Genomic DNA, 14919 nt, shown 5'->3' with positions numbered 1-14919 from the left:
TAATATGAACATATCTATGTATTACTATTAGAATATTTTATTGAGTGTATCATAAATAAGATGGGTTATGACCAATAAGCAGGTAAAGGTTAGTGAATAGGTAGGATACAATTTAATAAAACTTTCATATTGCTATATTAGTAGCTACTAACGGCGGCTTAGCCGGTATATTGCTTATTATTAATCTTTATAAAGAGAAAAAGATATATCTTCACTTTCTTTTTACCAAGGTTACTAAGAGAATTATTATAGTTATTAGATATTTTGAAAGTTCCAAAAGTAATAACAAAAATGTAAAATATCTTATAGAGTTTATCTAAAAATACATAACAGCTCAAATATATTATGTGGAACTTTTACATTTCCGTAAGTTAAGGCACAACTGAATCACAGCAGATCTTGTTCTTAACAAACAATATATGAGTATTATAAATTTGTGACGTCATATTGTTCCAGGGGTAGTGAGCGCTCAGCTCGCGGCGCAGTGGGATGCCGGTGCGCAAGGGGCTGCTTGCGCCCCAAAACACCTTCCTAGATACCATCGCTACACGCTTCGATGGCACACGTGAGTACATCGTCATCATCACACGCTCACTGTACGTCCCCACTGAGGGGCTCGGAGCCAACCCTAAGTTAGGGTGACTAGGCCAAAGTTAAACACGCTGAACCCAGTGGGAATAGTTTTGACAGTGGTAGTGCCCGCTTTATCATCTTAGCACGAATAAGCCGGCACGCCCGGTGTAATACCACGACCACACAGAAGACAGGCGTGAAATGGAAGCAATTCCGTGTTTCGTCTGATGAGTGTGGTGCCGGAGGCCTAATTTAAGTCCCTTTCTCTTTACCACCCTTTTCTATTAAGGAGAGGTTGGGAAGAGCAAGTGGATTTGACGGTGGAGGAGATGCATAGGAAGGGGAAATGTTCTCTTTATGTGCATCTCCTCGTCCGTCGTATAAGGGTAGGCAACGCATCTGCAATTGCGGATGTCTATGGGCAGCGGTCGCTTTGCCATTTTGGCGGTTTCAGGTGGCCGCTTGCTCGTTTGCCACCTTGTGTTATAAAAAAAAATAGTTTGACCACACACATATCTTTAAATTTCTTCGACCTGCACACATCCCAGGTTACATCACAATGTTTTCCTTAACCCTAAAAACGTCGCGTCAATTATGTACATATCAAAATTCAAAAAATCTAAAATCACCTTAGTACATGGCGGGATTCGAACCCAAGATCTGTAGATTACAAGACAAGTACTTAAACCACTGAGCCACCGACATATGCAATAATACCATTTTCACGCCAGACGTATTGTCTCCTATCGATTGTAAGCGCGCTCACTGTTTTTTTTTTCTTCTGCCATTTACCGTAAAGCCGTATTAGTGTGAAAATTTGATTATGATTAAAAATTGAGGTACAGTCGCTCACAGTCGGCCTAATCAAGCTGCTTTTATACATCTTTCCTTTGTGTCACATACAATAAAGGGATTATGAGATGAAAGCAATTTTGGATTTTCGTGTCTCTATCTTTTTTATAACTGTGATAAAGAGAAAAATAAAGAGACTGGATAAATAATCTGTTGAGTCTAAAACTGTGGATAATTTTATCCATTGTAAACATTTGTTAATTATTCTACAAAATATCTCTATCCTTTTGACCTGTTTTTTTTAAAAAAGCGTCCCTTTCATACATAAACTAATAAGAATTAAGATTTTTACATTCACATTATAAATTAATAAAAGTCCTTATGAAAATTTCATCTGGTCAGGTATTTTGATTCATAACAATTGCAAATTAACAGCGGCTTCAGTTAACGACCAGTTATTTCGATCCCGCGATGTTCGATAGCAGCGCATTGACCGAGTACCAGTAAAATTAGCCGCAAGCATATTCGCGAACGTGCAACGACTTCTGCCGTGACCATACAGGAAGTATTAATAGCATTCAAAATGCCATCCCACTATTTTTGCAGTATATTGTAATGTATCAAATTTTTTTGCTTCAAATACAACAACTACTGATGTTACGCCATTTTAAGGTTATTTATTACCATGATCTTTCAGTATACCTGCGTGAAGTCGTGATTTATTTTTCCTAATACTCTTCTTCTTCTCAACCCTTACCTTCTTTTATTCATCTAGACTTTTTTAAAATCTCCTTTACATTAGTCTCATTAAAAAGAAGAAAAAGAATATTTTATTCGGAATCACGAAACCTACTTCAAATAAAAATGAAACGAACACTGGAACTGATTCGATTGTTTATTGTTTTAAGAAATAAAAATACTGTGACGTACAATCAGTACCGTGACGAACGCTCTCAAACAGATTTACAAAAAATCAGCTGAGAGCGACGTAAGAAAGATCGTTATTCAATCAAGGATTCAACAGTAGATGTACGAAAATAAAAATTCTGCTACATTTATAGTATCTTGACTTGATTTATTGTAAATACATTTATAGAAACGGCAAAAAATATACAGATATTTTCAGCACCCTGCTAATGATTACGTAAATCGGACACGTTTCCTTACATTGGTTTATGAGTAGTATGTTTTTATTGTTTCAAAAATACTTATTGGCTTATCGATGAAATTACAATTTATATATTCTGATAAACCCCTTAAGCTCGGACGATGTGGATGTCTATTGGTGACTGAATCCAATGGACCAAGCAAGTCAAAAACACAATCTTAAACCCATCCTAGGGCAGATTTTTAAAAACTTTTTGAACCTTAAATATTATCAACCAGGTTGTTTTAGCAATAAATATATTTATGTAGGATAATTTCATAATTTCCTATTAATCACAAGTCACAATTATTTAGTTACTTTTAATGGATTGAACATTAGTGAGCTTGTAAAATTTTGTTAAAGAATCTAGGAGGGAATTGTAAGAGTAAGTGCAATTTTTGTCAATAGATAGCAACTTCGTGCTGGGCAATGCGCAAGTGCCGTGTTACCCGATCGTGTACTGCTCGGACGGATTCTGTGAGCTGACAGGGTGGGCGCGCGCGCACATCATGCAAAAGGGCTGCGCGTGCAAATTCCTACACGGCCCCGACACCAGTGAAGAGCACCGACATGAAATAGACGCGGCCTTAGACTCCAAGCACGAATTGAAACTAGAACTGATATTCTATAAGAAAACTGGTAATTTAGAAATTCTCTGTTTTAGTTTAGCATCCTTTAAAATTGTCATCCATAGACCTAAAAACATTTAAAACAATGTCCACCTTGACGCATCTCATTGTAGATGGAAATATTTGTGCCTTGTTCCAGGAATTCAAAATTATAAAACTCTTTACGATTTCTTCGTGTTACGTTCCGCAATATTTTTTCTCTTCCCTTAGATTTATCAACATTTCTTAAATGTGACGCCTTAAAATTCCACTTACAATCCTCGTCCAAACAGAATCTCGTTCTTACAAATTGCACAATCATTTTCCTGTAAACAAAGGACTTTTATTTATTATTTTTCGATGTAGTAATAATATTTTCTTGTCCTTTGTCCCGCTTATTTACAGGTTCTCCTTTCTGGTGCTTACTCGATATCGTTCCAATTAAGAATGAAAAACGTGAAGTGGTATTGTTCCTTGCCTCGTTCAAGGACATTACGAATACAAAAATGGCGGCCATGAACACTAATGAGGAGTTTGACAGCGGTAAGTGCTTTATAATAACGATTCACTCGATTTTAAAACAAAACAATGGAATAGATCATCTTATATACGACATCGTCTAGTCCCCAGACATTATGAATAATTCATATCTCTCCATGATTTTAATTATATGCATAAGCACGTCCTTCTAATGATAGATTCTATAATATTTGATTGTTAGAATGAAATCAATAGATCCTGTGGCTGTAGTAAATCCGAACATCATCGCACGATACAAATTCTATGTCTTGTATATCGTAGTATAGGAACTTGACATACTAACGTTAACTTTATGAATTCGGAATGAATATTTATTCATCTAATCGAGCACGTCGTTATTTAAGAATTAGAACGTAGCATTGCAAAATACACTACACATTTTTGTTGAAAATCTTTCATTTCATTATTCCTTAGCAACTGCAACTGATATTTAATGAACAGATTAACAATACCAGTAAGCGCCACTTACATTTTTATAAAATAACAAAATTAAAATGTTTGATAATTACATAACACAATTACTTTCTCTGATAAAAGTATTTTGTTAATTTTCATTGATTTTTAAAAAATAAATAAAAATAATATTCGTGCGATAAATAAATTTGAAAACATCAATATTAATTTAACAACAACATTCATGTTATTTATACTAATTAAGAAAGATATTTATAAAGTTCTTTTGTTCTTATGCAATATTCCATTTGAGATTGATTTATCTGTGGTGCGTATACTATGTTTAAAGTTGTGTGCAATGTTATGATATTTAAATACTTCTTATAATTAGTTCAAGCATGTTTTAGTAATAGGTTATGCGTGTGTATGGAAATAAATGTATTCTTTCATGTCGTTTCTTTCCACCGTATCTATAACTTCGTAAAACTACATTTTTTTCTAGTAATGTTTGTAATAAATTCAATTTTGAAGGTAGCTTAGTCCAGTTATTGTTACCCATGAAACAGTGAGAGCTTCGAAAGATTTAATTCAAACGTTGTGTTTAAAAACATTATTAATATTCTAGAAGTTTTTTTTTCACAACTCGTATCGTAAAGAATATCTTTAGTTCGACTAACTTGTCCTTCCAAAGTAATATCAATCCTATTCAATCAATATGAATGTCCGTCTAAAACGATTTGTACTAACGCTGTTGTTCGGTGTTGTATCATAAATTTTCTTCGGCACTTTCCTTGTTTCTTACAACAATCTCGTTTCTTAGAACATGAATCTTTTTGTGTTTACGAACAAAACGTGTTTGTATCTAAAGTTAAATATTTCGAAGCTATCAATGTACATCCATAAAATAATTAGATTAGGTCGTTACCATTTGTTGTAATAGTTAGTACTTCCCTTGTTTTCAAATCAAAATGCTGATTTTCTTAAGATAAGTCTAGAATTCCTCAAAGAATATTAAAGCGGGTCAACAGTTTGATTTATTAACTAAAGTATTGAGACTGGTAAATTTAAAAGAGAAACAGTATTTTGTGAGCGTTGGTAAAAGTAGGAGAGAGTAGAGAAGTTTTGATTGTGTGAGTGAGAGTAAATGGTGGTTAGCTGGTATGTGCGAGAGGGACGGAGTAGTAACGGGGCGGTTTCATCGTGCAGGAGCCGCGGTGCGGCCTTCAGCAGGCGTCGTCACTCTAGCGTTATCCCCATTTGTACCCGCAGCGGCACTATTGGGCGCCCGGTTCCGAGCTGAATCTAGTTGCCTACTTCCAGACCCTAATGGCAATCTTGACCCTGAAGCGCCCTCGCCCGCCAACATGGGCAGGCGTCGCTCAAGGGCCGTCCTCTACCAGCTTTCAGGACATTACAAACCGGATAAGATGAAGACAAAACTCAAACTAAACAATGTTAGTAAGGTAAAACATTCTTTGGCACGTTCGTGTAAGTTTGTACAATATTTTAATAAAGAAATGCTTTCTTAATTGCTAAGAGATAATTTTGCTCTGATTTTAATACGGTCCGCTTGCTTGTTTCCTTTTCAGGTAAAATTTATGGAAGGGATATATTATGAACATGTTAATTACTTTAACGTTTGATGTTTCAAAATCTTCGTCGCTAATTAATTTATATTTGCAGGCATTAATCCTTAAAATTTGGATATACAAGATACAATAAATAGTTTTTAGTTAAGAAGGAGAATCCATCAACATGGTGCTTTTCACTGAGATTAATGAAAGCTTTAAATATTTACACAAATATAAAAGCACATCTCCTTCACCAGATGCCTCATTCAAAATCAAATTTAATGTTAACGATAGATTAATTAATAGACGTTGTCGTGGAATACAAAGTGATCGATGAAATGTTTATTTAGAATAAATGTATTAATGAATCCTTTTGCCTTTTAGAATTTACTTCATTCATCGGACCCTCCTCTGCCGGAGTACAAAACTTCAGCAATAAAAAAGTCAAGATTTATTATCTCGCATTACGGCGTTTTTAAAACTTTCTGGGACTGGCTCATTCTGATAGCGACGTTTTACGTGGCTGTGGTGGTACCGTACAATGCCAGCTTCGTCGATGAAGGACATCCTAGAATCAGTGTGACCAGTGACGTTGTTGTAGAAGCACTCTTTATTATTGGTATGATTCATTATTAGCCTAAAAATTTTAAAACAAATGACATAATTTTATATTAATTGGCAGCCAGGCACTGCAGTTGTTGTTGGTATACCTTTTATGTCGAACATCGATTATAAAATAATTGGAGGCAGTTATTTTCTAAAATACCATGAACAATACACGATACAATACGAAAGCTTACAATAGACCAGAGCAGTTGAAATAGAACGAATTGAGCGTACAAGGGGATTTACAATGTCACAGACTAAAAGGATTGTGCGCTTTTAGTTTAATGAAAGAGAATTTTGTCTTTAAGTTTGTCTACTGTGGCAGATGTCTGCATAATTTGTAGATTTTCTATCTTAGAAACGATGGATTGTATCAAATTGAATTCCGATTCATTGTCTTTTAGAATCAAATGAACTTGTATCCAATGATTTCGATCACTACAGTATTTATAGAAAAGTCTATAGAACTGAAATATAAAGGAATCTTAGTATAGATATAGTTATGGAATTAATGGTATAAAATTTTTCTTATCTGATTTTAGATATAGTGTTAAACTTTCGAACGACGTTTGTGAGTAAAAAGGGCGAAGTGGTATCCGATTCCAAAGCGATAGCCCTTAATTACATCCGATCCTGGTTCGTAGTGGATCTCCTGGCTGCGCTCCCGTTTGACCTACTTTATGCTTCCGACGTTTATAGTGGAACGGTAAGTTTTTAATTATAACCGATACACTATTAATTTTCGACACGAATGAAAGAAAATACAATTCTTCATTCTTTTTTTTCTTCTTCGGTTAGATTTCAACTATTTACATTCCTCATTGTTAAGAAAAACATGTTAGCAGGAGATTCTTGCTAAACCAGAACTGTTTTAAAGATTTTACATACCGAATTCCAAGCTTCATTTGTTTTTTTTTTAAGCTGGAGGTTTTCTTGTTCTATTTATATGATCATTCTGTGGGAAATTGTCAATTATCATCAAATGCAACTTAAATCTTTATATTTTCTTAGATTAAATTACATAGTCTTTTATTTATCTTGCATGAAATTTGTTCTTGATAGTTTGAATTGCAACAATATAATAACATAAATTGTTTAACAGTTCTCCTTCAAACAGGAATCGACGCACGGGAATGTGCACTTAGTGAAACTAACGAGGCTGCTCCGGCTAGCGCGCTTGCTGCAGAAGATGGATCGATACTCGCAGTACTCGGCGCTGATACTGACCCTGTTAATGCTCTCCTTCACACTGGTCGCACATTGGCTCGCCTGCATCTGGTTCATTATCGCCGAAAAGGAAATAGAACATCATAGGAATGAGAGCTGGGATTTAGGTAAATATGTTGTCAACACAAAGATTTTGGATTAGATAGATGTTTATTAGCATATAACAAAGAAACATGCGTAAGACAAAAATTAACACACTATTTTTATTCTACTAAAATATTTGGTAATTTCCACGTAAGATTAAATGGAATAAAACCATCTTCATGAGCAGTGACTACTTAACAATATTACTTGATGTCAAGTGATTTTTGTCTTCATTGATTGACAATTTATTTCATCATGCTTATAAACTTGTAGGATGGATAAACAACTTGGCGGAGAGACTAAAAGTGCCAATAATGAACATATCGCATAGTGAAAGCTACGTCACGGCGCTGTACTTCACCTGCTCGTCATTGACTAGCGTCGGCTTCGGTAACGTATCCGCTAACACTCTGCCAGAGAAGATATTCAGCATCCTCACCATGCTGATTGGAGGTTGGTTTTATTTAATCTTTGTTGAGGAGAGCAAGATTTAGGATAAACTTGAAAGTAGAATGTAAACACATAATAAGACAAAGTTGCCCTTAATTGTGAACCTTAAAATTACATTTTCAGTTATTCTAATGTATTAATATACAATTTACTTGACCTTTTTAAATTCTTTACATTTTTAGCACTTATGCATGCTGTGGTCTTTGGTAATGTGACGGCTATAATTCAAAGAATGTACTCGAGACGGTCCATGTATCAAAGCAAGTGGCGAGATCTGAAGGACTTCCTTTCTCTTAATCAAGTGCCGAAAGAACTGAAGCAGCGAATGCAGGATTACTTTCAGACAATGTGGTCTTTGAATCACGGCATCGATATCCACGAGGTACACCAATGTTTTGTTTTAACTCTGTCGAAAAACGATTTGATGCCCGTAGTATTTATGACTATATTGCAATTTATACGTCTTATAATTCATTAAATGTTTTTGAACCTAATCCCTGTATTTTAGACGTTAAAAGAATTCCCGGAAGAGCTGAGAGGCGATGTATCATTACATTTGCACCGAGAGATTCTCTCGCTGCCTATATTCGAATCTGCGTCGCAAGGCTGCCTCAAACTTTTATCGCTGCATATCAGAAACAACTTCTGTGCACCCGGCGAGTACCTCGTACATAAGGGAGATGCTCTCACCTACATCTATTATATTTGCAATGGCTCCATGGAAGTCATGCAGAACGAGATGGTGGTGGCTATTTTAGGTAATTTGTTTTCAAATACCGATGTTTAAATACTATACATCTAGGATGATGCAAATGATAAAGTCACAAGTAAGGAATATAGTAATTTAAGAAACTATTTTAATTAACAGGCAAAGGAGATTTGGTCGGTTGTGACATGAATACTCACTTACACGCTTTTAATGGGACTGGAGGAAACCAACCTAACAATCCTGATGTCGTCGTCAAATCAAGCAGTGATGTTAAGGTAAATTTTATAATTTTCACATTTCCACAGGCTCCTTATATTTCTTTCCGTATGAGTTATTTGTTAAATTCTTTGATATACCTAGAATTCATACATGGATAAATATTTGCAACAACTTACAGGCATTGACGTATTGCGATCTAAAATGTATCCACATGGGTGGCTTGGCTGAAGTATTACGACTCTATCCTGAATACCAACAAGAATTCATTCACGATATACAACACGATTTGACATATAACTTGAGAGAAGGTTACGAAGCGGAACAGGAGTCTGACGGCAACGGTCATCCCTCCCTGACTCTTCCCTCTATATCAGAAGACGATGAAAATGTACCAGAGGATTACGCACTCTCGCCAAAGAAACAACCGATAACATCTACTAATAGTCCCCGTCATAAATTTAGGTTTGTTATTAGCAATTTTGTAAGGAAATAATTTCAAACATAAACACTTTTATTACAAATAAATTATAAATTTGTACAATTTCAGACCCGACGGACAACGTTTAACTCATAGAGAATTGCGCGAAAGAATAGAAAGACAACGTAGCGTAGCAACACCTAAACTTGGAAGAGCCGATTCCTTAGAAGGGCTTAATTTAGAAGTTCATCATACAAGGTCATCTGTAGACAGACTTGATACCCAAGTTTCCACACTACATCATGATGTTGCAGCATTGAGTATGGAGGTAAATTTCGTAACGTTTATTGGGATTTAATAAATAATTTAATTAACTATGTAACTAGCAGAAAAATATTAAATATTGTACATACTTTGTAGGTTCGCAATGCAATACAAGCATTACAAGAAATGACAGGACCGAGCGGATGGCACGCAGCCCATTCCAATCCTAATCTGCAATGGAATGCACCTCCTAATCAACTCGCTCGCAGTTGTAGTCATCCACCCGATGTGTTTTGTTGGGATCAGGTATTTTATTATTAACTATTCATATTAAATTTTAAGTTACTCAAGTGTTCATACATGGTGTTGTTATTACAGCAAGAAAGACCAATTACTCCAGAGAGGCCTAAGATCCATCGAAGTACTCAAACAGAACCTTTCCTTCATTCTGTTACCCAGTACATAATGGAACATCCAGCGACAGTCATGCTTCTACTAGGCATTGACCCAATGGCTAATCTAGCTCCTGTGTTACCTGCCTCTGTGGAATACTACGACCCACGTGGTCGAAGACCCAGTGCCCTTGAACAGATTATAGAAACCGAAAACGGTAGCCAGACACCTTCTAGTACATCAAGCGATAAATTTGAACCCAATAGAAGTCTGAGTGGTAGTGCCAGAGAGCTGGATGTACAACCAGAAGTCAAAGTAACTGTAGACAGAGAATACAAAACTGCAACTTTGAAAAGAAACAGATATTCTGCTAGTGATATTTGTGAAGCATCAGAAAGATTGCTTCCGTCAAAAGGATCGCAACCCAGTACGTATAGTCTTAAGGCTAATATCAATGGTTAAGTTGTCTGTTGTTCTGCTCATGAGCCATAATTATTTTAAAGGCATTTCAATATTGTATTTATCTTCGTAAGTATTCCATTTGTAAAGAATACTTTTAGAGTTAAATTCTTCGTGTTTCACGCAAAGATTGTGCATATCAATTCAAGATATAAGTCATTCTGTTATTTTATCAAATCAGTTTTTTATATCAATGCTTCAGTGGGTTGGTATTGTATCTAGTCATGAATCATCATATCAAAAGTACTGTCAGTTTACGAAATATTTTAAGTTTTCCTTTATGTAAAAAAATGTATTAAAAAAAATTTCCACATAAATTTTAGAACTTTAGATTTTTTCTAAAAAAAATAACTTTATACTGTCAATTTTAACAAAGGAATTATATTTTGTGAGACATTTTGTGCCAAATTATTATATCTTCTCCAATTTTCGTAGTAGGTTGATGATATTGGATTTACCTTTAGAGAATATTTCAAATACCATTCTTGAACCATTTTCCTTTGGTATTTTAAGAATAATAATCAAACGTAGTTTTTAAGGGAATTTTATTTTTAAGTAGTCTTTTTTTTAAATAGTATATTGCAATGTTATTATCAGTATTATAATATCATAATAGAAAATGTTACATTATTTAATTGACGTCCTGATTTCCGACTTTTCCATACATTTCTGGTTTTCAAGAAACGAAATTATATGGCATTTAATTTATTTTATATTGCAAAAACCGTTTTATTAGTGTCTACAACAAAATTATTACAACGATTCAGTAAATAGAATAGGATTTTTTTTATAACTTAATTAAGTTCTTGTTAAGTAACTTAGTTTTGCATAATTTGTAAATATTGTTTTAATTATGTTTTAAATTACAAAAGACATACCTTTGATAATAATTGTATCTAATAACAATATATTTGCAATAATTACTATTATTAATATTACTGTTACCGTAAAAAAAATGTGTAGTGTGATAAAATGTAGACAGAAAGAGCGTTGAAAATCTGTAAAAATGTTGGATAAAATGTCGGAGGATAATGACTTTAAAAAAATAATTCTCTAACGGCACTATTTTACGCTTATCAACCAATTTGGAGACGAAGGAGGTTTGACGTCGTTAATTCAAAAAAATCTTATTTGATCTTAGCGTGGGTTTCCACTGTCCGAGCACTTCTCTAGCCATCTCATTTACATCCATTAAAAACAGAACCAACAATATATTATAGAAGTGTTTCGGTAGTGTAAATCACGATAAGTGACGTAAACTTATGTTTATTTTCATATCTAGAAATTTACGTAAAAATATTAATGTTAACTATTAAAATTATTCGAAATCTTTCGAATGATAATAATTATACAAGAACGGAGACGCTTACTAGCATATAGTATGAGTATTAAGAAAAATATGTATAAATCGTTTAGTAAAGAATGTGATACGAGAATGTCGATACGAAGTGTAATGTGTGCGGTGCCTACGGTTTTATTTATTAATTTATTTAATCTAATTCAATAATAAACAATAAAAATAAACTTTATTTGCATTCGTGTGCATCTAATGCTCACATTCAATCTTTTTTGTATATAAGCAATGTTACATTTGATCTTTCTCTTGTAGTACAAAATATTAGTTATGTAAAGTTAAATAAAGACATATTGATGTTCAATTTGTTATTTTATTTCCAATAAACTGTTGACGTCCATCGTGCGCAGCGATACATCAATCAATTCTACATAAACACTGCTTTTCCTAACGATTTTATAAATAAAATATTTCCACAAGTAGTTAGTAGAGAATTTCATGGCTTCAATAAATAAGACACAGAGTAAAAGTTCTTCAAAAATGTAGAGACTCAAATTCATATTGTTTATGAAAGAAAAAAGTTTCTATAACAGTTGTAAAAATTCCAAGCGGTCATAGACATTCGAATAGAATACGGCTTGAGTTATAAAAGCATTCTTTTAAAAATTAATATAATGCGGCTTTACAAGCTTATATTCAATCGTTTTTACTTCTTACTCTACTTTTTTCTACATTAAAGAATAATTCGGTAATTCATAACATAATCAATCATACCCAACATAGAAAAAAATGTCAGAAAATTTTAAACACATTCTTAACTACCACTTTCGAAACAGATGTTACTTTTAGCTACACCATTTCTACTAAAACGTCCTATTTCTCTGTACAATAAATTCTTTTATATGCCTAACCATATAACAAAGCATTATGATAATGCAATCGGCACGATAAGTATTCGCATTTACGTCCATATGCGCTCAAACTAATTTTGCGTTCATTGACCCTTTTCAGCCGTTTTCAGAATGTCGTCGAGATGCGGGTTATGGACTTACAAGTACCCGTCGTAACTTGCAGATAGAATATCGTATATTTTATTGCGATGATTTATTTGCATTGAACCTCGGAGTGTTTTAATTGCTTTAGCTTTTAAGAGACCATCTAATTGGAAGCAGTTTGAAAAGAATAACATTGATTGTTAGCACTAATGTTTCCAGCTCTAGCTACACTTTCTGCACCTGTCTTATCTAGTAAGTAGGATACTCTACATGTTTCCATTTGTATATCTATTTTTAGATATTCATATAAATGCAATAGCGTAATTAATTTCAACACTCACAGCACTAACTTTCGTCAAAATGGCGCTATTCTAATACGTCTCACTGTCATTGACAGATTTCAGATAGGTACGGGACGCGCATGCCTTTTCTTATAGAGCTATGTTAGCTTACAATAAAATAAATTAAAAATACTCTCCCGCTTCTTATCCAGAGTGGGAAGAGAAAAATTAGCAACACAGAAAAATGATGTAATAAACAAATGAGAATCAATCTTATTTAGTGTAAGCTTTACAAAGGCGGTGAAGCACAAACTTGAACACGAGCGAACGTGAAAGGGGTGGAGGAGAATTGTGAACTTGTTCAAAAAATGTTGACCCACTTGCCGCTTGCCGGTGCCGAGGCTCCGATCTCCGGGTCCCGGTATGCGCTGCGTTAACCTTTTCATGCTTCTGATGTTCCCTTTTGTTTACAAATTAATATGATCCGATACTTACATAACAAATATTTATATAACGAATTTTATACTCGTAGCGTCGATGACTCAGTGATTTAAGGACTTGACTTGTAATGTACAAGTCTTGGGTTTGTACCCGGCCATGTACCAATGTGATTTTCGATTATTCATATGTACATAATTTACCCGACATTCTTACGGTGAAGGAAAACATCGGCAGAGAAATTCAAAGATATACGTGAATTCAACCAACCCGCACTGGGCCAGTGTGGTTGACTATGGCCTAGTCAGCCTAAATTAGAGTAGGCTCCGAGCACCTCGGTGGAGGGAGCTGGTGAGATGAAGTACGGTGAGGTATTTTATACTAAAATTACTTTAATCTTATACGAGTAATACTATGTTAATGTTCGATAAGGACAGTACATATTTATAATGAGTAATCTACATTTAGGAATTGCTTAAGTAACAAAATAACTTAATTTGAAGCTTACTTTCTCTTTCCCGATTTATTAAAATTTTCACAACAACATTCAAAATAAAAGAAAAAATGTAACGTTTATCATTCATTTGAACTTATATTTACTTTGAGAGTAGATGACATATTACTAGGCGCGGGCGTATGCGTTGAAAGCTGACCTCCCTTGTCTAACTGAAAGGCCCGGAGGCAACGGTGAGCAATTACATTGAAACAGTACGTTTCAATTAAGGGTATTAGTAATTAACGTGCAGGAATTGTAATTGGCTAACAGATCCATTCTATTGTTACATTCAATTAGCTGTTTATTTTAACTGTGAAATCCATTTATTTGCTTACAATAAAATGATTCGTAATTTAGTAGAGAAAACAATGTTTTCATATACTCATTCTGATGATGGTGTGAATTTTCAAGTTTTAAAGAGAGTAAAGGGGGTTAACTTAGAACCAATTTTATAGTACGGTTAATAAGAAACTAACGTTAATGATATAAGCATACAACTAGTTCATAGTTTTTAATAATTTATTTGGAATATTGTATTCATATTTTAAAATTTCCATTTTAGACTATTCCAGAAATATTTGTGTAGCTGTTTCTTAAAGGATACATTGTTACTATTGCTTATTTTACTTAAACTTAACGAGATAAGTTGTAGCGCGCTACAGAGACACAGCAGCACGGTTTACGATCGCTATCATCAAAGTTTTACCAACCGTAACTTATTTTGTAGCGCTTTATTTTGCTTACAATGTTTAAGTTTACAATATTTTGTTACGAAGTCAATTTTATTTGATTTAATGTAAGTACTTTGAACAAAGGAAAGAGAATTTACAAGTTCTATCTGTTTCTGTTACTATAAAACAAAGAATAAGTTTGTTCTTTTCTAATAATTACTTTAACCATCGCTGTTGTTCGCTGGCTTGCAACCTTTACCAAGTTGTTTCGTTTAATATGTTTAACACTCT

The 14919-nt window shown here is 34.1% G+C and overlaps 1 protein-coding gene across 1 annotated transcript in view; it reads left to right on the top strand.

Annotated features, from left to right (window-relative positions):
* LOC106109221 (potassium voltage-gated channel subfamily H member 8-like) overlaps positions 1-10706 on the top strand; it is a 34238-nt gene extending 23532 nt beyond the window's left edge. The window contains exons 3-17 of the mRNA XM_013290631.1: positions 457-565; positions 2921-3151; positions 3526-3663; positions 5260-5507; positions 6009-6243; positions 6773-6936; positions 7348-7564; positions 7815-7994; positions 8174-8373; positions 8500-8749; positions 8860-8975; positions 9098-9381; positions 9467-9665; positions 9758-9907; positions 9980-10706. Coding sequence (XP_013146085.1) covers positions 490-565; positions 2921-3151; positions 3526-3663; positions 5260-5507; positions 6009-6243; positions 6773-6936; positions 7348-7564; positions 7815-7994; positions 8174-8373; positions 8500-8749; positions 8860-8975; positions 9098-9381; positions 9467-9665; positions 9758-9907; positions 9980-10456 — 3165 coding nt within the window. The 5' untranslated portion in view covers positions 457-489 and the 3' untranslated portion in view covers positions 10457-10706. The remainder of the gene's footprint in view (positions 1-456; positions 566-2920; positions 3152-3525; positions 3664-5259; positions 5508-6008; positions 6244-6772; positions 6937-7347; positions 7565-7814; positions 7995-8173; positions 8374-8499; positions 8750-8859; positions 8976-9097; positions 9382-9466; positions 9666-9757; positions 9908-9979) is intronic.
* The last annotated feature ends 4213 nt before the right edge of the window (positions 10707-14919 follow it).

Source organism: Papilio polytes, unplaced genomic scaffold (assembly GCF_000836215.1).
Source record: "Papilio polytes unplaced genomic scaffold, Ppol_1.0 DF821289.1, whole genome shotgun sequence".
In the NCBI taxonomy this organism is placed as follows: domain Eukaryota; kingdom Metazoa; phylum Arthropoda; class Insecta; order Lepidoptera; family Papilionidae; genus Papilio; species Papilio polytes.
The sequence above is the reverse complement of the archived record's forward strand: the minus strand, read 5'-3'. Positions and strand labels throughout refer to the sequence as shown.